The sequence below is a fragment of the Marmota flaviventris genome, chromosome 17 (genome assembly GCF_047511675.1).
Source record: "Marmota flaviventris isolate mMarFla1 chromosome 17, mMarFla1.hap1, whole genome shotgun sequence".
NCBI classification, from domain to species: Eukaryota; Metazoa; Chordata; class Mammalia; order Rodentia; family Sciuridae; genus Marmota; species Marmota flaviventris.
This window is the reverse complement of record NC_092514.1, coordinates 32338448-32366239: the sequence shown is the minus strand read 5'-3', so window position 1 is coordinate 32366239 and position 27792 is coordinate 32338448. Positions and strand designations below refer to the sequence as shown.

At 48.4% G+C, this 27792-nt stretch overlaps 1 protein-coding gene across 1 annotated transcript in view; it reads left to right on the top strand.

Moving 5' to 3' along the window:
* Positions 1 to 27792, top strand: part of Rph3al (rabphilin 3A like (without C2 domains)) — a 117983-nt gene that overhangs the window by 77479 nt on the left and 12712 nt on the right. The window contains 1 exon segment of the mRNA XM_027924456.3: positions 15952 to 16126. Coding sequence (XP_027780257.3) covers positions 15952 to 16126 — 175 coding nt within the window.

Genomic DNA, 27792 nt, shown 5'->3' with positions numbered 1-27792 from the left:
CAGCTCAGAAATGGTTTCACTTTAGCTTTGGAACATATTTCTGAGACTGTGTTTAAACATAGACATATTTGTTGTTCTGGGAATTGAATCAAAATCATGAAGCTCCTCTGAAAAGACCTGGCTGGGTGTAATTGGCCGGTCCAATTTTCTGCTGCCAGCCTCTATTCATTTCCTGTGTGCAGCCCACTCCATCTGGGGACAGAACTTGGCTTCCCCGCCAAACGTCACCAACACAGCTTCTCTCAGACCTGCGTGGGAACAGGGAATCGAGTTAAATATTGGGATTTGAAAAAATTTCCTACTGCTTGAGAATTAAGAGTTAGGGGAAGCTTTTGCAAAACGGTGACGGTGCAAATAATTAAGAAGGACACCTCAGCCGGGCAAGGTGGCGCAGGCCTGGAATCCCAGCGGCTCCAGAGGCTGAGGCAGGAGGATCTCGAGTTCAAAGCCAGCCTCAGCAACAGTGAGGCTCTAAGCAACTCAGTGAGACCCTGTCTCTGAATAATATATAAAATAGGGCTCGGGATGCGGCTCAGTGGTTAAGTGCCCCCGAGTTCAAACCCCAGTACCTGCCCCTCACCACCCTCTGCAAAGAAAGGAACACCTTCTTGGATTTGCCAAACTTGCAAGACCATCAGGACAAAGGGAGGAGATGTCATTGGGGGCCAGAGGGAGAAGATAAGGGTCCCCATTTTTAGTGATTTATGGGAAACTTTCCACACCCCAGAGAACATGGGAGTTGCAAGGGCTGAGGGTTTACCCAACAGGACACAGCTCCTGAGGTTAAGCTACAAGGAGCGGGTGAGGCCAGGGTCAGAGTTTAGCAAGACTGCCCCAGGACCTCTCCCTAATGCAGGGGTGCCCAGGCATGTGGCTGTCTATGGGGAGCCAGCATCGGAGGCTCCCCCCACCCCCGTGATGCTTGCAAACACTCCTCACCAGTAATTGTGGTGATTGTGCAGAAACCTCACCCGAGCAGCCCCTCACCAGGGGTTAATGGAAGCCAAAGCATTTCCTCTGGTTCTGAAATGATCCAGCCAAGGTGTTTAAATTATCTGTCAAGAAAACAGATAGCACCCTCATAATATTTTCTCTCACTGCATTTTTTTTTTCCTTTCCGCTCCTTTCCACTGTGCTGGCGATTGCCTGGCTCCCAGACTGACCTGGTTGCTCAAAAACCTCACTTGAAGTGAAGAGGAAACTCACTGGGGCCTTGGGAAAACCTGCGCTCCACGGGGCTGAGCAGGGAGCTCTCCTGACCCACAAGGGCAGGAAGAAAGGGCAGTGGTGTGTGCGCTTTGCCTTTGTTGGGGCTGGATCTCCAGCCTGCCTTCTGTTCTGGGAGGTCTGGGGACTTGCACAATGTGTTTCAGAGCTCAGAGGGGAGCTAGCCAGTCACCAGCGAGACCCCAGAGCCAGGAGACTTTCCAGGCAAAATAAATTGTTCACTGCTGCAGATGGATGGGGTGGTGGTGGTGGTCCTAGCTCACCAACACACACATACATACATACCTGTGAGTTTGTTTTTATTTGGATATGGGGCATTAAACTCAGGGGTATTCTACCACTGAGCTACATCCCCATCCCTTTTTAGTTTTTATTTTGAGACAGGATCTCACTAAGTTGCTAAGACTGGCCTTGAACTTGCCATCCTCCTGCCTCAGCCTCCCCAGTTGCTAGGATTACAGGCCCAGCTATCCATGTAATTTTAAAGTGTTATCCTGGGACTTGGAGTATAGCTCAGTGGTATAACATGTTTGATTCCCAGTACTGTAATTTTTAAAAGAAGTGTTACTCTTTAAAATGCAGATATTGGGCTGGAGATGTGGCTTAAGCGGTAGCGCGCTCGCCTGGCATGCGTGCGGCCCAGGTTCGATCCTCAGCACCACATACAAACAAAGATGTTGTGTCTGCCGAGAACTAAAAAATAAATATTAAAAAAAAAAATTCTCTCTCTCTCTCTCTCTCTCTCTCTCTCTCTCTCTCTAAAAAAAATAAATAAATAAAATAAAATGCAGATATGCTAATGCTTATAGGAGGAGTCTCAGCCTCAGTTAGGAGTTAGCACTTTAAGCAAGATTAGAACAAGATTGTTGTCCGGGCCAGAAGAAACTAGGAGCAGATCCAGGTCTTGGACAGCTTTACCCACAAGTCTGACAATCCTCAAACCACCTCTTCTGAGGGCTTCCGATGGCTGGCTTTGCTGAACATGGCCAGCTGAATGTATTCAGTGACCCTCCCCAGGGCGGGGTGGATATGAGCTACACCATCCCAGACTACGACCATGCTCCCAGGCAGGAGAGGAAAACAGCCCTTTGTGGACTTAAGCCCTGGGCCACATGTGGTTTTAGTTTCCATAGCTCAATCTTAACACACAGGAGGAGCTCAATGGATGTGATTTGAATGAATTAATAAATATCCACAGACTCCCTCTTCAGAAGTTGTTTGTGAACATCATCTTCTAGGGAAGCCAACAGGAAAGATAATTACTCTAAACTTAATTCCTGCCAAAAGAAAAAAAAAGGTAACCACAAAGAAAAATTACAAAAAAAAAAATGGAAGGAAGGAAGGAAAATAGGGAGGGGGAAGGAAAAGAGGGAAAGCAAGAAAATTAAATATGTCCGATGATCTTTCTCCTGGTTTTCATTCTACTGGTTGTCTTAGATATGTATCTGCATGTATGTAACTTTATGAATAGTCAAAGCAAATAATTGTGTCTAATCTCTTCCATTACAATAGAAAAATATAGTAATTCCCTCACCATGAGGAATCCAGTGCTTTTATTTCCAACCAATATTTCTTTTATTTCAGAAATAATCTGAAATTCTGCATCAGATCATGGTTAACTTTAACCCCATCTTCTTAACATAATTGCACATTGTTATATTTTGTAGCTACATTTTCATTCGTTATTTGGACTGAATTCTGCCTTTGTTGTGAATTTTCTGCTACCATGCTGAGCTGTTTAGTTCTTCTGTTGGCCAACTGACCTATTATTATACCTTTGAGCAGTTTTTTAGGGAAAATGGTTGCCTCTCTGAATTGTCTTTTTTGCGAACAGAGTCACAGGACCCATTGGAGATCAGTCTCAGCCATTCTTGGGATGACAGAGGCAGGTGGAGCCACTACCCTAGGCTCTTGGAAGGGAAGATGCCAACCTCTTCCCTGTGCTGCTGTATTACAGGCCTATGACCTCTTTTGCACCCTTACACAGAAAAACTAAACAGGGCTCGGGTTGTGGTTCAGCGGTAGAGCACTCGCCTCGCATGGGCGGGACCCGGGTTCGATCCTCGGCACCACATAAAAACAAAAAAATAAAAATAAAGGCATTGTGTATAACTAAAAGAAATAAATATTAAAAAAAAAGAAAAGAAAAACTAAACACACACAAAATAACCACCCATCACATGATAGTCACACCCAGTATGAATTGAGTCTCCATCTAACTTGAATGGGTCTGGAGGCTTGTGGGCCAGCAGGTAGTCCAGCAGTTAGCCAGAACTTGGGGTAGGATGGTTCCAATCTGCTTTGAGTGACAGACAACATTTCTAGCAGAAAACAGTGCTAGAAACAAACATGTATATGTTGCATTAGTGCATCTCATCATGACCTGCCTCCTTCAGTATTTTCATGAGCCCAAGGCACTGGTAGAGTCCTGTGTTAGTCAGTTTTCTGTTACTCTAACAAACACCTTAGATAATCCATCTATGAAGAGAAAAGGTTTATTTTGGCTCACCGTTTTGGGTTCCAGTCCAGGATCAGGCAGACCTGTGGCTGTTTGGCTTCTGGCTGGGAAGTGGGTCAGCACATAGGACAGGAGTGTGTGACCAAGCAACCTGCTCATCTTGAGGCTGGGAAGTGAAAGAAGGGAAGAAAAAGGGGTTGGAGGTTCAACTGTCCCCCACCACCTCCCAGTAGCATCACAGGCGAAAGACCAAGCCCTTCAGCACGTGGGCCTCTGGGGACATGGGTTTCCAGATCCAAACTCCAGCAAGCCCAGCTTCTCGCCTTTGGGTATAATCACAGCCTCTCCTACTCAGCCTGTCACCGCAGAAACCTGGTCATAGGGTGTGCCCAGCAGGCTTGGAGAGCAAGACCGCCCTGACCAACTGCATGGTACCCCAGGCCCTTCCTGCTTTCTACCAGGTCCAGCTTTGCCCACCTTCATGCAGTAAAGGCTACTTCCTGCTGCCAAGATTCTGGCTCCTGGTGGGTAGGTGGGTATCCACCAGGGCACTTGGCTTTTTTCAGGGACAGAAATGTCAGTATGATGAACGCATGCTCATGTTTTCAAACTAACCGTAGCTTCACTAAGTCTTTTCCTATCTTGCTCCTCTTAGAAAAAAAAAGAAAAAAATATATATATATTTTTTTTTTTCTTTCCTTTCCTGAGCTACCAGTTTTTCTCCCTAAAGCCACATCCAGATTCAATATACCAGCCCTGTTCCAACTCCCCATGTGTCGACCTGCCATGTGGCCCGAGAATTGAATAACATCAACATTCAATTACCAATCTGTTATATTTTAATTTCAATCAAACTAATGCATGTGATTTAAAAAAAAAAAATCAAATTGTTCGGGAAAGCATCTGCTGGTGAAGGCAGCCGCCCGCCTGCTCCTCCCTGGCCGTCCATCACCATCAAACTGTGTGTTGGGTCCCTTGCTGGTTTCTGGTTCTTTCTCTTGATCCATCAGCTTGCGACACCCTCTGCCGACTGGCGCTCTGGAAGGTGAACAGCTGACTAGCTTGGACTACCCCGCTTCCTCTCTCCCTCCTAATTTTTGATGACTATATTATTCTTAGCACTTTGGTTAAATTTATCACTTCGTATAACATTTTCCTCTTTCTTCTTCCATAGGCTGTAGCATGCCTACCTCGGCTCCCTCTGGGTGACTTGTGCATACCAAGGTCCCTATTCTTCCCTCCCCCATACCCACCTCCTCCTCTGCTAGGTTATGTCTTTGCTAGTAGATTGTCAGAATTCCACATTTAGATTCTGATCGCTAGCAGTTAATTAATTCTTCCATGCTTGGTGCTTTGTGCCCAGGTCCTAATTTATAAGGGTGACTGAGTGGTGACACTGAAAGGCTAAGGCCATGGAAAGAAGGATTTATTTCCTACAGCTCCCAGGAGAAGAGGCTCAGCACACCATGCAGGGCCACCAGTGTCACTCAGGAGGCAAAAGGAGTCAGGGCGAGGCATGGGGCACAGCGTGATCAGGGTTTCTGCAGAAAAGGTTAGACAAGGGGCAGCCGAAGGCCAGCGAGTCTGGCAGCCTTTGGGCATAAAAGCTGTCCCTGCTTGTGTAGTACCTGGCCCTAGGTTGATTGAGGGCAGCGAAAATGTTTGCTTTATGTGAGAGTTAGATAAAGGAGATGGTTGGGGGTGTGGGCTCAGGAGGAGTTGGATAATCATATTTTTAGGTGCCTACAAAAGCCAGGTCCTTGGGGAGAGGTAAACAATCTTGACCATTAATATTTCTGCAGAATCTGAGAAAAACACAGAATATTTTGACTCTAGTTAGTCCTAAGAGTTAAAGATCAGGGGCTGGGGTTGTGGCTCAGTGGTAGAGCACTTGCCTAGCATGTGTGAGGCCCTGGGTTCGATTCTCAGCACTGCATATAAACAAATAAGTTAATAAAGGTCCATCAATAACTAATAAAAATTAAAAAAAAAAAAGATCAGTGAATAGTATTTAATAGAGTATGATTTTATAACTAGGTGAGGTAAGCAGGCTATAGCTGGATTGCCTGGGTTCTGACTTTTGTGCCATTTCTCCTGTTTGAGTTACTTATTGTTTCTGCCTGGTTTCATTGGCTGTAAAATAGGGATAATAATAATAATATCTACTACATAGGATTTCTGTGAGAGTTATATAAATTATGGATAAAATTCCTAGAATGGTACCTGGCACATACAGAGTACTCAATAATTATTCGGGAGTTAAATTTTTAAATTTGTTTATTTATTATTTATTTTTTGTGTACCAGGATTGAACTCAGGGGCACTCAACCACAGAGCCACATCCCCAGCCCTATTTTGTATTTTATTTAGAGACAGGTTCTCACTGAGTTGCTTAGCACCCTGCCGTTGCTGAGGCTGGCTTTGAATTTGCCATCCTCCTGCCTCAGCCTCCCAAGCCGCTGGGATTACAGGCCTGTACCACCACACCCAGCATCTAAATTAATTTTATTAAATTTAAATTAATTAAATATCTCAGGATCCAATGGTATGTAAGAATTTCATTTTGGTTAACTACCTTAACCCCTCTATCACCCAAAGGGAAACATTCCTACTATCATGATCAAATGGATTCCTTTTTAACTCTTTCTTAAAACTATGTCACATTTTGATTTACCTAATATTTGGAACATGGTATTCTTGAGTAACTTTTAGTTTTTCCTGGAGTTTTTAATTGACATTGTTGTTGACTAAAGAATATAATAATGAAACTTTGTATCTTTTGTCATTCTGCTTCTCAATTTTACTCTCTCTTGTGTGAAGCCTTCTCTGGAAGTTGGAGATACTGTTTTCAGGATCCTGTCTTCTTCCTCTTTATTGTTTTTCACCCGTGTTGTGCTGGAACCCATCCTGAAGTAACTTATTGAAAAGGATAAAGGGAAACTTGGCATTCTTGTGAGTTTTAAAATGTCTCCATTCTGCCCTTATATTGAATTGATAGTTTGGCAGATTCTAGATGCAGAACCTTTTAGCATGCAATGTTGACAGTTATTAAGTCTGAGGCCATTCTGAGTTTGGTTTCCTTCTTTGATCATGGCTCTGTGGTTTGAGCTGGGATTAGCAGGGTGGTTCTTTTGCTGACCTCTCCTGGAGTCCTTAGCAGCTGTAGCTCTCGGAGGGGGCTCACTCACTTGTCTGCAGCTACTGGTGGCTGGGGTGTCTTAGCTTACCTCCATGTGGCTTCTCATCCCTTTGTACACTGGACTAGGTACTGTCTCATAATGGTGGCAGTGTTCTAAGGGACTCTTGAGTATGTGTCAGAAGTCACATTTTACATCTGCCACATCCTATTGTCAAAGCCAATCATAAAACTAGACCAGATTAAAGAGGTGGGAAAATAGACTCCATCTCTTGAAGAGAGGAGAATAAAATAATTTGGGGCCATATTTTATCTACTATAACCACCCCCCGCACTTCCTCTGTATTAGTCAACTCAAGTTGCTACGACAAAATACCATAGACTGAGACAATAAGACTTAGACAATAAGAATTTCTTTTGTTGTTTTTTTTAGTTTGTTTTTGTGGTGTGGAGGTTTGAACACAGGGTCTCACTCATGCTAGGTAAGTGCTGTACCACTGAGCTACACCCCACAACCCATAAACTTCTTTCTCACAGTTGTGGAGACCAAGAAGTCCAAGCTCAAGGCTGAGTTAGTCCCACAATGAAGGCCTTCTTTCCGGCTTGCAGATGGCTGCCTTCTTGTTGTGTCCTCGCCTGGCAGAGAAAAAGAAAGAGGTAGCAAACTCTCCCCAGGTCTCTTCTTCTAAAGATACCACTCTCCTAGTGAAGGCCCCACCCTAATCACCTCATCTAAACCAAATAATCTCCCCAGGGCCCACCTCCACACAGCATCACCTTGGGGGCTAGGGCTTCAGCATACAGATTTGGGAGAGACACAGTATAGTCCCTAACACCCTCTAAGAGCCTGTGCTTCTCCTAAGGAACCTGAGTGATTTAAAGCATTGAAATGTGGACGTCACATTTCACAGTCATGAACTGCCGTATTTGTTGGGCACCTGCTATGTGCTGGCATGTGCTGGGTGCCCTGGGTGGCTCCTGCTGTTGCAGACCTTTTGATCTAGCAGGGACCAAACATGTAAATAGGCAATCTTAGCACAGGAAGGGTATGCGCCTTGCAGTGGGGGAAGTGCAAGGTTCTGCCTGTGGAAGCTTCTGGATAACAGTGGTTTCCCACTGGCAGAAGAGAAACTAATCTGGGGAAGGGGGGGGCGGAAGAGCATTTTAAAGTCCGGGAGGCAACAGAGAGCTTAGCATGGTCAAAGGAGTGAGAGCAGCTGTGTCCAGCTGGTGGGGAGGGGTGGGGACGAGGACTATGCTATGTATGGAGTGCAGCTTGCCTGGTAGGTCCCTGGGAGGCCAGCTCTGTGTGTGTGTGTGTGTTCAGGTGATGGGGGTTGGGGGGGGGGGGCAGGCACCACTCCTCCATCACCTTAGAGAGACCCTTAAAGTGACCACAGTGTGAAGGAGAGGACCACTCTCCATTTTCCCATGGCTTTTCAAGGTTGGGTCAGCCTGTGGCTTATAGACAGAACATAGTCTCCCTGAAGACATGGTCCCACCTTCCGTCCCCTGGAGACTGTTCCTTTGCTTGATCCTCCATCTGTTCATCTGGAGTGTCGACCATATTGCAGGTTCCTACTGGGTCCTGGGCATGCAGAGACGGCTCAGGCACACAACTGCCCTTGAAGAGCTTCCTAGTCAGGAAGATGGGCAAGTGTGCACTCCAGCCCAGGTGTGACATGCTGTCCCAGTGGTACTACGCGGCCTCTGGGAGCACCGCACAGGGATCCTGGTTCTGCGCTAGATGGCTCAGAAGCCTCCCCAGGGGAAGTGAAGCTGCCTGATGGAGCCCAGATAAAGGGTGTCACAGGTGATAGGAGCAACATGACAAAGACCATGAACTTCCCCTGTGACTATGGGGCAGAGACAGTAATCACCCATCCAAGCCAGTGAAGACACTTACCTGAGTCATGCCAGGTGTGTGGAAGACAGAGAGGGGGTCACACTTGGACGGGGCAGAGCAGTGGCCAGAGAGGTCGTCAGCCCCCTCCTCCCCTATCCTCTCCAATCTGTTAGGCCTCCGCTTCTTTCCAGCAGGTTCCTGGCAATTACCACCTTCTCCAGCCACAGCCATTTAGGAAATGCCAATGATTAGTGATTGTTATCGTGGTAATTAAAATTCCCTGGGAACAGCCTGGCTAATATCCATCAGTATCTGCAGTCAGGTTGGCCGTGAGCTGAAATCATAATGAAAACCTCGAAGCCGAGCACAAAGCAGTGTGGTACCAGGGAGCATTCAGTGCTGCCAGACACCCCCTGCGAGTGCCATGGTGGCTGTGTGGGTCTTTTCTCATTAAATGGCATTTTCAAGGCTGGCTGCTTTGCTGGCCTTATCACAGCAAACCACACGTGGGGAGCAGAGTAGGGTTTCGCCGAAGCGCTCGGCTCCTCCAGAAAAGGAATGAGTTCCAAGCTGCGGGGCTGGCCTGGGGTGCAGGGGGGGTGTATTCCCATGGAGGGGTCCTCCTACCCATGTTCTTGGGGAGGGGCAAGGTGTTGATGTCAGGCTGTGGGTGATGGAGCTGGATGCTCCAAGCAGGAGTCACATGATTGACAGCTGCTGGTGTGCGTTGTGCGGAATGGCAGAGGGCAGCGAGGCAGGAGAAGGTCGGGATGTGCATGGCTTGGCATGGAGAGGGCATTGCTCCTCCGAACTCAGCCCAGCTGGCCTGCTCAGTCGTCGCCTCGCCTCGCCAGGCCTGCTCACCCACGCGGAAGGCGTTTTCCAAATACTGACAGTGTTGTGTTACGCACATCTGCACAGGTGCGCCTCCTGTACTGGGTGATACACCTGTGTGCTCTGAGCCCTCTGGTGCAGGGACTCCAGAGCTGCCACTTCCCTCACTAGGCCAGAATCCCAGCCATTCCTGGCAGTTGGGGCCATCAGACTGTGTCCTTCTGGACTTCAGAGAAGAGTCAGCCCGGAGTCCCTACTACAGCACACTCATAGGAATGACTGATCCGTTGGCCAGCCACAGACCTGCCCACGGACCCCAGACAGACCTTCAGCCTGGATGGCCTGTGGGGACATTGCTCTGCTGAGCATAAATATTAAGTGAATGATGTCACATTATGACGTTTTCCTGGGTTTCCAGGGAATACCTGCCAAAGAGCTTGATGACCCATAGTTTCATGCAATTCATCCTGATAAATGTGGCTCCTGTGTTCTTTATCCTGTCTCCCAAAAGCACCTTACAGACCACTGTGTCTTTTTGGTGGAGGTGGACTGAAGATGGATTGTTATGGTAGAAAGTGAGGCTGAGGCTTGGGGCCTGGTGGCTGGTCTATGTCAGAGAAGACAGGAGCAGCTGCGGAGGACAGGCAGGAGGGGCTGGGTACACACAATTCAGGGAGGTACCCTGGGGCTTGCTCTCCACCAAGACACTCTGCTGGGCCCTTCCTCTGTATCCTGTCTTTCATCTGCAATAGTCCACTTGGCTAATTCCCAAGAACTCCCGTTAAACACCCAGGCTACTTCCCCAGGAAGCCAACAAGCTCTGCACATCTTCCAACAAACTACCCGTGATTGCCTGTCATTTAACCAGTGTGTGCTGAGCATGTGCTAGGAGTTTGAGGACAAAGCAGCCATGATCTTTCCTCCTGGATGGTAGAGTTCTGTAGGGAGACAATTAAAAATGGAAGCCCAGGGTGATGGAGCACACCTGTAATTTCAGCAACTCGGAGGCGGAGGTAGTAACATCACACGTTCAAGTGCTGCCAGACACCCCTTGCGAGTGCTTGGAGTTACTAAGCAAGACCCAGACTTAGAATAAAAAATGAAAAGGACTGGGGATGTAGCTAAACACCTCTAGGTTTAATCCCTAGTACAAAAAAAAAAAAAAAAAAAAAAAAAGAAAGGACCAGTCAAAAGGTGGAAGTAACCCAAGTGCCCATGGGTGGATGAGTGGATCAACAAGTCACTTATCCATCCATAAAATGCAATATTTTTCAGCCTCAAAAAATAAGTAAATCCTGACAGTGCTACAGTGTAGGTGAACCTTGAAGACATTGTGCTAAGTGAAATAAGCCAATCACAAAAGCATAGACCCTGTCTGATTCCACTTACATGAGGCAGCCAGAGCAGTGAAGTTCACAGAGGCAGACAGGAGAAGGACAGTTGCCAGGTACTGAGGGAGGAAATTGTTGTTTAATGGGACAGAGTTCTGTGTGCAAGAGGGAAAGAGTCAGAGATTGAATGTACCTGACACTACTAGATACTGAAAAATGGTTAAGGCGGTCAGTTTTGTGTTATGTATATTTTGGCATAATAAAAATTTTAATTTTTTTTCAAAAGGACCATACATATTTGTGAGCAGGACCATGGTCCTATGCTGCAGAGCACTGAAGGCTGTCCTCCAGGTCTTATTGGTCACAGATCATGTCCTTGTCCCTGTGCTCTCCCATTCCTGAAGAAATATCTTAGAAGTGGCAGGGGATTCCATTGTCCCTCCTGCCGCACTTACATCTGGGGACCTCAGGACTGGACAAATGCCCTAGCCCACCAACCCTGGGAAACTTCTCCCAAGCAGGATCCACAGACTTAGGTTCCACAGGGAACATAAGATAAGGTCCCCACCCTGAAGACACTTAAGTGTCACACTGGGATGTCACTTTTCTTCCTGGAGGCCAAGCTGCCAATATACACATCCTCATCTAGATGGACGTATTCACATCCCTTGACCTGCAATCCCACTTCTCAGGATGTTACCTAAGGCAGTAGCCCCCTACCGACCAATGCCACATGGACAAAGATGATGCTCTGAAGGGCGTAAAGTGGCACATGCCTGTAGTCCCAGTGGCTTGGGAAGCTGAGGCAGGAGGATTGTGAGTTCAAAGCCAGCCTCAACAACTTAGGCCCTAAGCAACTCAGTGAGACCCCCCATCTCAAAATACAATACAAAAGAGGGCTGGGCGGGGGCTGGAGTGGTGGCTCAGTGGTAGAGCCCTTGCCTAGCATGTGTGAGGCACTGGGTTTTCTTCTCAGCACCACATAAAAATAAAATAAATAAAATAAAGGTCCATCAAAAAACAATGACGGAGACCATGACTTATTAACACAGAACAATTCCATGATAGGAGAGGATGGGTCATATCTATACACTCTTATTTTTCAAATAAAACAAAAAAATTGCACATATGCCCTAAGTAAGAAATAGAAAAGAAACTCACACATTGGTGATAAGCAGGGCTCTCTGTGGTCAGGGTTATCGGCAACCTGTGGTTTTTGTTTTTTTTTTTTTTTTCATTTTACTTCATTGTTATTGTCTTGATTTTTCTGTACTCTGTATCTGTTTCTCAGAAAAGAAAAAAAGACAAAGCAATTTCTATGGACGGGGGAGGCAGTGTGGCACAGGTCCCAAGCCCACACTGACCCCTGCTCACAGATGGCTGTCCGTGCCCACTTCATTTGATGCCCTGAAGCCCAGCCCACGTTGGAGGACAGGAGCTGGCATGCCCAGGCTGGGGCAGGCAGGGGCTGCCACTATTCAGGCCTTGCTTAGCTGCAGGGAGGCTGAGAGAGCCCAATGCAGGCAACTCAGGACCCCAGCTGTGTAGCAGCTCTCCAGGGACAGAGTGGCCTTAGAGGCTCTGTTATCCCTCTCCCTCTGTGGCACATCCCTCCCCTCTGAGCATCCAGTCTGTAGGACACTTAGCTTTTGGTGGCCTCACCTGACCCACTGAGGACTTATTTACTTGCAACCACAATTCAGTGAGCATCAGCTCTGCATCCGTGGGGGTGAGACCCTGAACCCCCGGGGATAGGGTTAAGGCCCTTGGGCAAGTTGCTGAACTTGTTGGAGCCTCAGTGTTCCCCTTGGGAAAGTGGAGTAATAACATAAGCTTCCTCAGTGAACTCCTATCACCAGGCACCTCAGGGAAGGGGAGGAGACTTTGCCTTTGTGGATTTAGACTATGTGCATCCACAACTGCCTTAATCCATTTTATTTTGCAATAACAAATCACCTGAGGCTGAGTAGTTTATTTTAAAAAAATTATTTGGCTCATGGTTCTGGAGCCTGGGAAATCTAGGAGCACGGTGCCAGCATCTGGTGAGCACGTTGGTGTCTCACTGTGAGACAGAGCAAACGGACCAGCTCTTCCTCTTAGAAGATAGCTAATGCCATCACGGGGACCCCACCCTTATAAACTCATCCAGTGCCAGTTACCTCCTGAAGATCCCACGCCCGGATACCATTTACACGTGAATTTGAGCATTAAAGTTGAACCTAAGTTTTGGTGGGGACAAGCATCAATCCAGGGGTTTGGGATGCTTTCCAAAGGGGCTCCACAAAGCATGCATCCCACAAATCTGTGCTGTTCAAAAATTGCATAAACCCAGACCCTGCCATGCAGGGATGCTGGGAGGAGTCATGAGTGATTCGTGCCAGTCCTGTGCCTGGCACTCCAGAGCATCAAGAGGTGACCCCATCCACTTGGAGAAATAGATGCAGCTCACTCAGCAAGTTAGTGCTTGTTATGGTTTAGATGTGAGGTGTCTCCCAGAAGCTCCCAAGTGAGGCAATGCAAGGAGGTTCAGAGAAGTGATTGGGTTGTGAGAGTCTGAACCCAGTCAGTGGATTAGTCTCCTGATGGGATTAACTTGGTGGTAATTGAAGGGTGTGGCTGGAGGAGGTGGGAATTGGGGCAGGCTTTGGGTATATACGTTTGTATTTGGCAAGTGGACTCTCTCTCTCTGCTGGCTGATCACCGTGTAAGCCGCTTCCCTCTGCCACACTCTTCCGCCATATTGTTCCTGCCCCACCTGGCACCCTGAGGAATGGAGCCAGCTGCCTGTGGATTGATACCTCTGAAACGGTGAACTCTCAAATAAACTTTTCCTCCTCTACAGTTGTGCTGGTCGGGTCATTTAGTCATAGCAATGAAAAAGCTGACTATAACAGTGCTGTCCCCCAAAGTGCTGAGTGGATGGAGACAGAGTTTCTGCAGCAGGCATAGAAAGGCTCAGTGGGCAGCAGGGTGTGTTCTTTTGCCCTGACGGAAAACTCTGTACTTTAGCAGATCAGAGGCTCTGAGAAGTGGTGCAATACAGGGTCTGTGCAATACTCACTCATACTTCTCCTTCCTTCCTTCTTTGTGGCTTAGATCTTATTAACATCCCATAGCATCAGCGTGGAGCTGAGGGCCTTTGGAGAGTGGGAGACACTGTCTCAGAGAAAAGATTATATTTTAAATTCTTTCTTTCTAGTAGGGGATTGGGTCCACTGTCTGTGTTTGTCAGATGGGAGGAGGAAGATGGCATAATGATTCTGAGCTTCAGAGCTGTGGGGTGGCTTCCCTGCCCCATTCTCTTGGCCGCCCTGTGAGAAGAGCACTGTCCCATGTCCCACCTACTAATGAGGAAACCAAGGGTCAGGGAGGTGGATGTGTCCAAATCAAGCAGCTGCTGGGCATGTGACACACCTAGAATTCAAACTCTAGGGCTGTCTGCTTAGAACAGGCAAGGTCTGCCCTTCTCTGACAAGGTGACATGAGTCCTCCACACACTCCCAACCCTCCTTACTCAATGCCTTGAATGCATTTCCTCCATGGGGAAAGGGATTAGAGAGGACTTGGTGTTTTCTGAAGTAGGCATTAAGAGTTTAGGGACCTTATCTCAGTTGCTGCTCTGAATTCTAACCTGAGGCTCTGAGATTCGACTTCTTTCTGTGCCTGCTGCAGAAGCCCTCAGGAAGAGCTTTCAAATACTGTGATGTGGCCCAGCCTGGATTTTCTTTAAGCCTCTTGTCACTCTGTCCAGAGTTTCATGGGAAAGGGCTGGTTGGGAGGAAGGCAGGTGGCCCCTACTGAGCAACTTCCGGGTACTGGGCACCGGGCTGAGCATTCCCCAACTTTCTCAGAAGTCCTGTTGGACACGCTTCACCAATGAAGAAATTTAGGCTCAGAGAGGTTAAGTAATTCACCCAAAGCCACACACAGACAGTGTGTGTAGAAGCTGTTTTGATTCTACCTTGTTTCCAGGGGCAAGCAGGAGGGGAGCCTGAGTGACCTGCTGAGGGTGATAGGGGCACAGAGGGACTCCTCAGGACCTAAGAGGCTGCAGGTCCCTGATTTCAAATATCTCCTGCCCTGTCATTCTCATTCAGGATGCAGGTGAACATCCTCAGCTCCCTGGCTCTGCCTAGCCTCCGGAAGTCCCACTTCATGGTTTAGTGTGATCTCTTCTCACTGCCTCCCCAGCCCTAGATCTTTTCCAAGGGGAGGTGATGGAGCATGCTTTGCACATGCTTGGGACCTGTCAAGCATCGTCTGACCTCTGTGGTGGGCTCTGTGGGATGGAGAAGGGTTCCTGGGGCACCCAGAAGGAGGATGCACTGAGGAGGATGCATCAAGGCAAGGAAGAGGAGGGCGAAGCCAGTGGCTATGCCTTGGGGGTAGCCAACCAAGCCTGGAACTGTGTAGCCACTTCTGAGCCCCTCTCTGAGAGATAGTGACAAACATGAGACAGGAGTGGCTCAATGGGAGGGGGCACGAAATACCTGAGGGACCACCAAACGGATCCTCAAGAAGCTGGGGTTTGAGCAGGATGTGGAGGAGGCCACCCATGTCTGGCGGGCAGTGGGCGAGGTAGACACTTGCGGCTGAGTAGGTCGGCGCAGTATGGCCCCTGACATGGGGCCAGAGGGAGAAGGTGCGGGTGAGGCCAGCCAGCAGCGAGGGAGCCTGTTGTGGCAGATCTACTAGAAACTCCACAGAGCCCTGGAGGGGCCGGGGATGGGCCGGGGGTGGCTAGGTGTTTCCTGACTCTGGGAACCAGAAAGGACAAGATGGTAGCAGTGGACAGTTTCATAAGCATGTCCCAGTGCTTCAATGTGTCATCCCCTGAAATCACCACTTTAAAAAAGACAGAGAATGGTCCCTAAATTAGATGCAAAGATTCTGTGGAATTTATTCCCACTTGTCCTAGGTCCTTGAGGGGGAAGTGACCACCCTGGCCCACTGGCCAGGGAGGGCAGAGGCAGGAGTCCCTTCCCACTCTGATGGCTCTCTGCTCTCCCATCCCCCATCACTGAAAAGCATGGGACTGAAGCAAGAGGGCAGGCGGGCAGTGATTGCTCAGCACAGGGACTCTGCATCTTGTGCTCCAAGCTGATGTCTTCCCACACAGGTCTGGAAGAGGTCTGGGGCCTGGTTCTACAAAGGACTCCCCAAGTACATCCTGCCCCTGAAGACCCCTGGCCGGGCTGACGACCCCCACTTCCGACCTTTGCCTGTGGAGCCGGCAGAGCCAGAACCCAGGAGCACTGAGGCCAGCCGCGTCTACACATGGGCTCGAGGGAGAGGTAAGACCCTGTTGCCCTTTCTCCCAGGATCACCGCCGATGACCTGCAGGCCATCAGCCCGCCAGGCGTTGCGTGGGTGTGAGGCTGGGGCCACTACACTCTCCACATGGTCATGCTGTGCTTCGTTCCCTCCTGTGCCCTGGGCTCCCCACATACACCCAAGGGAGAGGGCAGCTCTGATCCCACAGTATTGCTCGCTCTGTGCAGGGATATGGTGGGAGGGTCTTCTGGGGGCAGTTTCCCAAACAAGTGCTAATTCGGGGGCAGGGATGCTGCCGGCGACATATAGATCTTTGCAGAAATAAAATGTCGAGTGAAGTTTTCTTGCAAGATGTAAAACGGTATCTTCCCCAGGCAGCCTGTGCCCCTCTCCCCCACACTCATCTTGTGTCTCAAGAAGGACTTCCTGGCCCTAATGAGCAAGGGACCTTTGGCCCAGTGCCCTTGGCATTTGTGATGGCTGCATTGCCATGGGTGTGTCCCCTTGGGACATCACCTGGTGCTGTAGAGCGCTCTCCACAGCTTTTATGATGGTTTTTTATTGTTGTTGTTGTTCCTAGGCTTGTTTTCAATAGTCAGTAAAGGTATTTAACAGCCCCATTTTACAAAGAAATAGCCTGTGGCCCAGAGACAGGGGCCTGGCTCAGCTAGTGCGTGGCAGAGCCAGGTTCTAAGGCAGGCCCTTACCCTCCTGCCCTGATGTGACCACATTTCAGCCCAGGACTTGGGGTCTAAGGGTCCTAAGTGAGACAGCAGCCAGAGGGGTAAGGGGCTCATCTTGAGAGAGGTAACCCCAAGATACTAGACTTGACAGCGTCTTCTAAGGAGCACCCCAAGGGGTCATCATTACCCTATCTGCTCCAGATCAGCACGCCCACACTCACAAGCACACACACAAGCTTACAGACACATACACACAATCATGTGTGCACGCACACACACACTCATGTGCACATACACACACTCATGTGCATACATAGGCGCTTGCAGACACACACATGCTCTGGGCAGGAGCAGCGCCCCCACCACCTCCCCAGCTGCACAAACACAGATGGCCTTTTTGTTATGTGGGCAAGGAGGCCGGTGGCCCCACACACTTGCAATCAGCGCTCTTTCTTACCAACCTTGCACCAAGGCCAGACCAGGCCACTTAGAGGCTCCCCCAAGGGAACGTGTTCTCCCTCTGAGGTACCAGATGGCAATACCCACCCACCACCAGGCTCCTCTGTGCCAGGCCTGTGCCAGGCACGTCAAACTCTTGACAAGTGTCACCCCACAGGCAGCCAGTCGGGAAGAGCTGGTGGCCTGTCTGGTTGTGGCTGCTCAGGGGGCCCCTGAATCCACACTGAGAGGGACCACACTGGGATACGGAGGTACAGTGGGGGAAAGAAGGACCAAATTTGGGTGAAGGCGGGGAGAAGAATTGGTGGCAGAGGCAGAGGAGACAGGATCCAGGAGACACAGGAAGCTCTCGGCCCCAAGGAAGCTGCTATGTTAGGTGGGCAAAGAGGGGCACTGGGGAACCACAGATGGCTGACTGTCCCTGAGCTGCTCCAAAGCCTGTTCCTGGGTGATTTCTGTGTCTCCTGTGGTTGTCTTGTGCAGAAGCTGGGGTCTGTGCTTTCTGATGGAGCTGTGTCCTCTGCTATCGCAGGTCTGGCCATGTACTCACAGGAGTCCCGGGGTGGCTCCTGGATGCTTGTGGGAGACCAGAAGGCCCTGGGGAGCCTTATAGCAGCAGTGCTGGGCTTGGGGCCAGGGAGGAGCCCTAGCCTTTTCCTGCGGCTTCTTAGTAGTTTGCATGGCTTCAAGATGAAGTCGTGGAAGCCTCTGGGAAAGTCTCCAAGCTGCCAGAAGCTACTGTCTCCGTCCATTCTGGCTGCCGTCCTAGCTTTGGGGCTCCAGGAAGCAGATAGCCAGCAGCCCTGGCCGGGACATCTCTGGGCCTATCTAGTCCCTTGCTAACTGGATGTCCTCTTGGTGATCCCCTGGCTCCCAGTGGCTTTACCTTCACCCCAGCCCCGGGACCATCCAGGACCTGGTGCCAGGAGGTCTGCTGGACTCTGGGACTTGGGGCTTCAGCTGTGGTGCCGGTCCAGACTGTCAGGCGGAAACAGGCAACAGCACTAAGGGTCAGCAAGGACCACGTCTGTCCTGACAGGTCAGTTCCTCGGCACATAGCAAAGGGCAGCCCAGGGTAGACACTTATTAGATAAGAGCGAGGATGGATGACCCAGCCACCACCTGCTCCAGACATGCACAAGGAGGGGAAGGCCCCGTGGAGGGGTTTTCATTAGGTCCAGCAGGCTCCTCTGGGCCCAGGGTCTCCTGAATGGCCCCAGGTAACACTGGGAGACTGTTAAAGCCATTCTCTCCCAAGGTGACCCTCTTTCGGCCTGAGGACCCCTTGACCAGCATCGTCCTCTCATGGGCACGGAGCTGATCCCAGCACCAGCTCGCTCACCCAGCCTCCCTCGGCCTCTCCCAGCCTCCCTCTGTCTCTGACCCTCTTCCCCACCCCCCTCCTCCATCTCCCCTCCTCTCCCTCTGTCTCTCAGCCCTCGGACTTCTGCACCTGCAGTCCCCCACTTCTCCCCACGTCCCAGCCCTCCCTGTTTTTTCTCATGTCCGGTTAGAAGAGGAGGGATAATCAATAGATACGAGCCATGAACTTTTCAATCCTCAGAGCAACTGGGTGAACGTATTGATGTTTCTGATATGTGCTCCTTTTCTTCCTCCTCTGAGTTTTCTTTGTTCATTTTTAATTACCTAAGAATACAAGTTAAATAATTCAACAGGATCTGAAAGACTAATCATCTCTTCTACTTGCTATTGTCCCCAACCCCTTTCTCACTGTACCTACAAACAGGCACAAATCTAGGCATGGAAATTTTTAGTTTTGCTTTTTTTTTTTAAAGCAACGAAAGTAAACAGGCTCTTACCCAGGACTTTGTTGCTTTTTTCTGTTGTTGTTTTTAAAAGACTACCATGGGCATCCCTCCAGACCACTAGGTATAGATTTTACTTCATTCATGCTAATAGATGAATAAATTCCAGAGTATAGTGCACCAGGGCTTCATTATTCACCCATCAACAGACATTCAGATGGTTTCTCCCTTTTCACCATTGCAAGCAGTACTGAAATGTATTTATGCATAAAATACCATGAACCAGAGCTTTTTTTTTTTTTTGTACCAGGGATTGAATCCAGGGGCACTTAGCCACTGAGCCACATCCCCAGCCCTTTTAATATTTTTATTTAGAGGCGCTAAGTTGCTTAGAGCCTCCCTAAGTTGCTGAAGCTGGTTTCAAACTTGCAATCCTCCTGCCTCAGTCTCCTGAGCCGCTGGGATTACAGGCATGCACCACTGTGCCCAGCTCGAACCCGAGCTTTTAAATCTGTGGAGTAGGTTTTCAAAAGTGGGGCCACACGTTTTAAATTGCGATGGACGTTGCCAACTATATATAAAGCTGTTCTCGTCATTTACACTCACCCCCATGAGACATTCACCTACTTGCACCTTTTCTGGCCGTGAATATTATTGAGGTTTATACTTGGGGCCAAGATGCAGGATGGGAGGGAAATTTGTTGTTTTTTAATGTGCACATTCAAATATCTCTTCCTTTGGTTGTTATTTATTGATTTTTCAGATTTCCACTTTTAAAAGCAGCCTGTTCACATCCATTGCTCATGTTCTGCTAAGTCATTTCCTTACTCTTGATTTGTCAAGAGCTCCTGACATGTTAGGGGTAGTACATGGTGCTAAATGGGCTGCAAATATTTTTCTCCTCTTTTGAACTTTCCATTTGATCTGGTTTGGGTTTTAACCTTTGTGATAGCATCTTTTGCCATGCAAAAGCAGTTGTGTGTGTGTGAAGTCAAGTGTGTCTTTTGCTTTGTGGTGTCTCTGTTTCCTGTCTTACTTTGAAATGCCTTCCTTGCCTGAACATTTCAGAAAAAAAAAAATGTGCTAAATAAAAAGTTTAAGTAATGTGAGAGTAAAAGGAAACTGTCTATGACAAAGTTAGCAAAAAAGGAAAAATATATAAAATCAGATATCATTAATTTATAAAACAGTCAAACCATATTCAATCAAAATTCAAGTCAAGAATATCCCATCATCACCAGACATGATAGCGTATTCGTGTAATCCCAGTAGTTTGGGAGGCTGAGGCAGGAGGATTGCAAGTTTGAGGCTAGCCTCAACAACTTAGAACCTATCTCAAAATAGAAAGAACTGGAGATGTCGCTCAGAGGTTGAGTGCCTCTGGGGTTCATTCCCCAGTACTGGGGGGAAAAATCATTCAACAGTATTTTCTAGTTTGTGGTTGTTTCCAGTGCTGGGTGTCAAACCCAGGGACCTCACACATAGCAGGCAAGCCCTCTACCACTGAGCTTCACACCCCATCCCATATGATTTTTAACTAATATAATAAAGCAAGAAAATAAAATTGCCTGTTCATATTGGAAGAGAAGAAAAGTGGTTCTCCGTTTGCAGATGATGTGATTATATCCCGGGAAAACGCAACGGTTTCCACTAAAACAACCCTCTAGAGTGAAGAAGAAAGATTGGAAATTGCCAGGGCCTGAGATAAATCTATAACAAAGTCAATAGCTTTAACCTATGCTGGTTAATTAAAATTGGAAGATGGAAACCCCATTTGTAATTGCAACAAAAATAATGAAATGCCCAGAAACAAAATTTTTTAAAGAAAATTATAAAGTATTATTATGTTAGTCTTCTTGGGCTGCTATAACAAAACACCAGACTAGGGGTGGCTTAAACAACAGCAATCTGTTTTCCTTTCAGTTCTGAAAGCTGGAGGGCCAAGATCAAGGTGGCAGCAGCGCTGTTACCTGGTGAGGGCTCACCCCTTGGGATGCAGTAGGCTGCTTTCTTGCTCAGTTCGTGAATACAAGGACAGAGAGAACGAGAACTCTCTAGTGTCTTTTCTTATGAGGACACTAATCCCCAGGCTTTGCCCTATGACCTCATTTAACCATAATTTCATCCTTTGAGTCCAAATGTAGCCACACCGAGATTTAGAGCTTTGAACTGAATTGGGGTGGGGTGGAGGAGGGGAAAGAAATGTTCAGTCTATAACACGTTATCAAAGGACAAAAAATTAGCTCTGAACAGAGAGGCAGATGAGAATCTCAGTCCTTCCCAATTTATAAGCGTAGTATAATTCCTGTCAGATTCCCAGTGGACTTATTAGGAAGGAATAAGTTGATTTGTTTAAAGTTCACAAAAAAACACAAATGTTCTTACAACACTATTCATAGTAGCCAAAAAGTAGAAACAACCTAGATGAGTCTCACCTGATGAAGGATAAGCACGATGTGTCATAATCAATCAATTGAATTATTCAGCTCTGAAAAGGGATGAGGTAGTGATAGGTGCTGTAACATGGATGAACCCTGAAAATATTCAGTGAAAGAAGCCAGAGTCCAAAGGCCATGTATTGCTGGGCAGAGTGGCACTCACCTGTAGTCCCCAAAACTCAGGAGGTTGAAGCAGGAGGATTGCAAATATGAGGCCTAGGTGATTTAGTAAGACCCTGTCTCAAAATAAAATTTAAAGACTAGGGATGCAGCTCAGTGGTACAGCATTTGCCTAGCATGTGTGAGGCCCTAATACTACACACAAACACCAAGAAGGGCCACGTATTGTATGCTTCCATTCATCCAAAATGTTCAGAATAGGCAAATCTGTAGAGACAGCAAATAGATTGGTGATTTCCAGGGGTTTGGAGAGTATGGAGGGATGTGGGGAATGATGACCTCATACGTACAGGATTTCTTCTAGAGATGCTAAAAATGTTCTAAAATTAAACAGCGGTGATGGTTATACAATTTTATGACTGTACTAAAACCCACTGCATTGTGTACTTTCAAAGGGTGAATTTTATGAGAGAAGAGTTTAAAAATTCATAAGGAAGTTAGAGAATAGCTTATTTATTATAGAATAAATAAATAGATAAGTAGACTATAATAGAGATAGAATAGACCTGAGAATGTATAGAAGCTGAATATAGGTAGCTTTTCACTTCAATGGGAAAATAACGATTTATTTAATGACTGGAGTTAGTGTCATTAGATTTCCGTCCCCTTTTATACGAATTCAGAAACACATTTAATATCAATGTAAAAAATAAAAGAAGGAAGGGCTGAGGACATAGTTTGATGACAGAGTGTTCACTTAGCATGCACAAGGCCTTGGGTTGAATCCCCAGTATTGCAAAAATATAATAATAACAATAATAATGATGATGATGATGAAAATAATGAGATGTTGCATGCCTGTAATACTAGCTCCTTGAAAGGCTGAGACAAGAGGGTCACAGGTTCAAAACCAGTCTGGGCAAGTTAGTAAGACCTTGTCTCAAAATAAACAAAAAGGGCTGGGGATGTAGCTCAGTGGTGGAGCACTTGCCCAGCATGTGCAAGGCCCTGGGTTCAATTCCAAGTACAGAAAAAAAAAAAAAAAAGAAAGAAAGAAAGAAATCTGGGTACAGTGACATGTACCCATAGTCCCAGCAGTCAGAAGGCTGAGAGAAGAAGATTCCTTGAGCCCAAGAGTCCAGGACTTTAAGGCTGCCACCTAAAAATAAATAAAACCGTGAAATTGTCAAGAAATGAGGAGACACGGCCCTTTCCTCTGTTACCTCGAGGACAGCTGGTGACTGCTGTGTGGCCCCACAGGACAGGGAGCTGACTCTCTGCATCTGCTAGTATCCCCTTTCTGGATTCTGCGTGTTGATTTGAGCCAAGAATTTGCCTGCAGACCCCTTGATGTTCCCCAGAAAGCCTGCCCGCAGCAGATACTCATTCTCACCACAGAAGGGGGCAGTGAACAGCCTGACCTGAGACCCCTCCTGGTAACTGACCCTCGAGTCTGACCTGGCCACCTCTGAGGACAGTTCTCCACCCTCCTGCCCAGTCGAGGTGGGTGGGGTGTGTCCCAGGCTGCTTTTGCCTGACAGATCCTTCCTGGCCCTGGGTTTATAGCAGCGATAAATAAAGTCAGCTGTCGGCTCCGCCTGGTCTGTTTCCCCGGGAGGCATGAGGTGTAAGAGGCAGAACCTGGACCCAGGGCTCACAGTCAGCTGGGCCCACCTCTTCTCCAGACCCTGAAAAGCTTTGCTCCCAGGGTATAGATACCCAATTCCTCCTCGCCTCGGCTCCTTCCAAGATAGTAGAGACACCAAAAAGACCCCGTTTTGAGCACAGGCTGCTTCAAATGCCTGGAGTTCCTGAAGCTATGAGACTGGGTCTGCCTGGGTCACAGTCTCTCCCCAGAACAGTCCCCGCCCCCTGCACAGGAGCCCCCCTATATACACCGTCCCCCACCCTCCCTCCTTCTCCTGGGCTGAACCCTGGCTTCCTGGACTGCTGGTTCCCTTCAAGGTCTGTTCTAGAAAAGTTCTTCGAGGGTTTGGATTTTTTCCATTTGGGTAACTTTAAGAAAAAAAAAATAGGAGTTTTGTTATCATTTCAGTGATTCACTAGAGTTTAAGTAAATGTTTTTAAAATCTTAACCTGTTCCTAGTTGCAGTGCAGTGAAAGCAAGCTTCAGGGTTCTGTTGGGGTTAAGCAATCTGGATCAGCTCAGGCCGCAGAGGTTTACCTGGGGCTGCCCTTGCTGAGTGACCCCCCCCAGCTAACCTGTCTACCCACCCGCCGAGTGTGCCCATGTCCCCATGCTCCTGGAGGAGCCGAGTCATTCAGCTTCGCGCTGGCCTCTGCCAGAGCCCTCTGTGACTCATGGTCATTATCTCATTTGATGCTCAGAACAGCCTATGGGGCAGCTACAGACAGTGAAATTGACTCTTCGTGATGGATGAGGGGGGGAAGTCTGCCCAAGGTCACGTAGGCGGCTGGGCTGCGGCCAGGAGGGCCAGGGACCCAGGCTTCTGAATCCCAGTCCCACACCCTTCCCTCGTGGTACAGAGTGAAGCTTCTGCCCACATCACCGCCATGATGGCTTTTCCTTTCTGACTGGGAACAGAGCCCCCCCCCCCAGCCCCAAAACTGGCTTGAGTAAGAGGGTGCAGCCAGGCTGCTGAAGAGAGGTCCCTGGAGAGGGAGGGGAGGCCACAGGTGCTTCTTCATCTCAGCCCTGTTCCCCTCCCTCTGCCTGACCAGCAGCTTACACTCAGCCCAAGTCCACATGCCCTTCAGTCTCTGCACCTGTCCCCACTCTCAGGACCCCAAAGCCATCCTCATGATGTGATTGGCTCCTCATTTCTGCTCAGAGCACCCCTTTTACATCCAGTCCACAGTGGGACATAACAAGGACACAGCTGGTGAGGACCACTTTCCCTCCGAGTAGAGATGGGGCAGGGCAGGGGAAGGTTCTAGTTCTGGATCTATAATCATCTAATCACAGAATTGACTGTTTTGCATCTTTCACGGTAGTGAGCTCCCTGTTATGGGGAGCTTTCCAACAGAGGCTGGGTATTATAGTGGGGATCCTATAGATCCAAAACAGGAAGAATCTCACTGTGGGCTATTATTGTATGTCCAGAGCTATGACCTCCTATTGACACCAGGTCTGGGGCAGAAGATATATTCTATGGTCCAAGACTGGGGAAGCCACGTGGCCCATGCAGGCTTTGAACCCGAGACCTCTGTCTTGTTAGCATGGAGCCACAGCCGACTGAGCTAATAAGCAGTTCCGTGGCAGCCGTTTTTCCATCAAATGCATATGCTGTTTCCTGACTTCTTAACGCAGCGTGCTATTTATACCAGTAGATCCATTCATTCTTAATGAGCCTCGGTTGTGGATTGTAAAATGTTTTATTTTCAGACAGGATTGCTCACTGCCCAGAGCCAGCTGTTGCTATGCTGCCTTCCTTCTTTCTCTGTTTCTGAGAAATTAGCATTTTGGAAGCTCCTCAGAGCATCCTGCCGACCTCTCCCCTCCCCAGTATTTCCCCAGTGGACTCTGAACTTGCCACTTTGGTCACATTAGCTGGCCGTGGTTCCTGAATTCCCAGAAGCCTTTGGAGCACAAAGTGTGCACCGTGTGCAGGAGGCCAGGCTGCCCAAGAGGTGGAAGGAGGCAGAGCTGAGCAGGATGTGTCCATGTCGGGAGGTGGGATGCCATCTGTCTGTGCAGGGTTAGACATTTTGCCTATGTTATAGGTCACAAACTGGTAGAGCAGTGACTCAATCTAGCTTAAAATTCATTGTCAACTTTTTTAAATGTGGAAAAATCTGACGTTTCTTCCTTTCTTTCTTTCTTCTAATGGAGTTCTGGCTTCTTTTTTGAAAATCAGAAGGTCTGCCCCCTCTCTGGAAAAATCAATCTGGCTTTGTAGCAGCTTCTGCCTTTACAAAGGGCTCATGTTCTCTGTTTTGCTGTGGTCTGGACCCCTCCCTATTGTCTCTGACATTCTTTTAACATCACCCTTGCAGGGTTATTAAGAAGAAAGGGTCCAGGCCTAATGGTGCACACCTGTAATCCCAGTGACCCACACAGGAGGTTGAGGCAAGAGGATCTCAAGTTTGAGGCCAGCCTCAGCAACTTAGTGAGGTCTAAGCAACTTAGCAAGACCCTGTCTCAAAAAAAAAAAAAGTAAAAAGGGCTGGAGATATAACTCAGCCATTAAGCACCTATGGGTTCAATGCCCAGTACCACAAAAGAAAAAGGGAAATTGTTCTTATTTCTATGGCCCTAGGAAAAGAGAGAGAATAGAAGATAGACTAACAAGGACTCTTGTTGCAAGAAAAATGGACAGGCTTCTCTGTGGAAGTGAAGGCTTCTCATATCTGACCCACTAACTTCACTCTCTGACCTTCTACCTGGACAGTTAGAAGCAGGAGCCTGACCATGTCACATGAGTCCCTACACCTAATCCTGACCCACGACCTCTGCCTATAGTGTCTCTGTGCCTATTGGGAGCATGGAGGTGACCACCACCATTACCTCCATTGCCAGTGGAGGTTTAAAGGGCCATGTTGCAGGGAAAGCCTTGGCTTGGGGTGACTTTTTTCCTCTCTGGGTGTTGGATTCCCCATGAGTGTGAAGGATGAAGAACTCGGGCAGGAGCCTGTTCTCTTCCAGTTTTCTAATGGTGCAAATCCAAGGGAATGAGCCTTTGGGGAGGAATTTCAGGCAGGTGGCAAAGAAGCATTCAGATCCCATGGGGAGGCAGCCTTGACTGCAAAGACCAGCCCTCCTTTCTGCATCGTGCCCTCCCCCCAAGCACACGTCTTCCAGGCCTGTGCTGCCCACCAAGTCCCATCCCACCCGCCCTGACTGTGCTCGTGAGAAGCTTTTGCTAAGTGCCTATGAACCACCTGTCAGGTCCCATCCCCAGGGTCACCACTTAGGCTTAATCACCACTTCCCCATCTCTCTCCATTTTTCTTCCTGCGTAGGCTCCATAGTCCTGGGGACTGGAAGTACCTGGGATTTTTTTTTTTTTTAATGTAAAGATAACAGAAGCCACCAGCCACACACACAGACACACGAGCCAGGAAGGACTGGACAGGAGGGCGGGCAAGTGTGTACCATCTGAAAGGGGTGTTTGGGTGCCACATGGTACACGCAAGGACCCGGGCCTTTAGAAGGACAACTGTTCGAGTCAAGAAAATAAGTAAGCAAATGGATGATGGTTATAGTCAGACCATCTTGTCTGTGGCTCCCGCCATCCGTCTGGGGACTTGAATGATACTGAGGAGAATGTACTGAGGAGCCCAAGCCCAGGGGCCCCACAAGAGAAGACACTGACCATTGGTCATCATTGGTCTCCTGTAGTCATGATAGCCAGGCCCACAGAGGGCTTGGGTGCTGTTTGCCGTCATTCTGCACAGGGAGGGGACATCTCTGGACAAATAAGAACAGCTCCAAGCTGGGTGCAGTGGCGCCCACCTATCATCCCTGCTGAGGCAGGAGGATCACAAGTTGGAGGCCAGCCTGGCCAACTTAGCAAGACACTATCTTGAAAAAAATAAAGAAACAAACAGAAGAAAAGAGCCCAATGGCAGCTGCTGTAGACTCCCGTGGTTGCTCATGAAAGGATCTCTGCATCCAGTATTTGGTATTTCTTGGGATTCCCCACAACCTGGGAAGGGACTCCACCATTGTCCACTTTATAGAAAGGGACACTAAAGCATGGACAGGTCAAACAACTTGCACTGTCATCTCAGTGTGAAAGAGAAGAAGAGAGACCAGTAGCTTTCAGGAAACTCTGCCCTTCCCTTAAATCTCAGAGAAACAGAGGCCGGGCCATCTCTTAATATGGCTGTTTTGGAAGGGAAGCCTGTACACCATGCATATGAATTTGTCTTGTCCTGGAGCCTTGTTTAAGCCAAAATTGCAGTGTCATTGAACAGAGGGGCCCTCCCCAGAACAGGAGTCCTGAGCTGGAGGGAGTGCCCCTGCCCCCGCGGCCACACCTGCCCCTCCCTAGCAGCCCTCCTGCCTGTCCTAGTGTCCTCAGTGGCTTTGGACATCAATTTCTCAAGAGCAGAAGGTCCTTATTAGCCATACCACAGAGGATAGGGGCATAGCTGTCACCTCTAATTGACCCAAACCTGATGACAGCCTCAGATGATTGGCAATTCCATTGCAAGGTGAGGTCTTGGGGTTCCTCACCCCCATCTGAATGGAAACAGGGAAGCCAGCCTCGGGCTCCAGGGCAGATGAAGGGGAC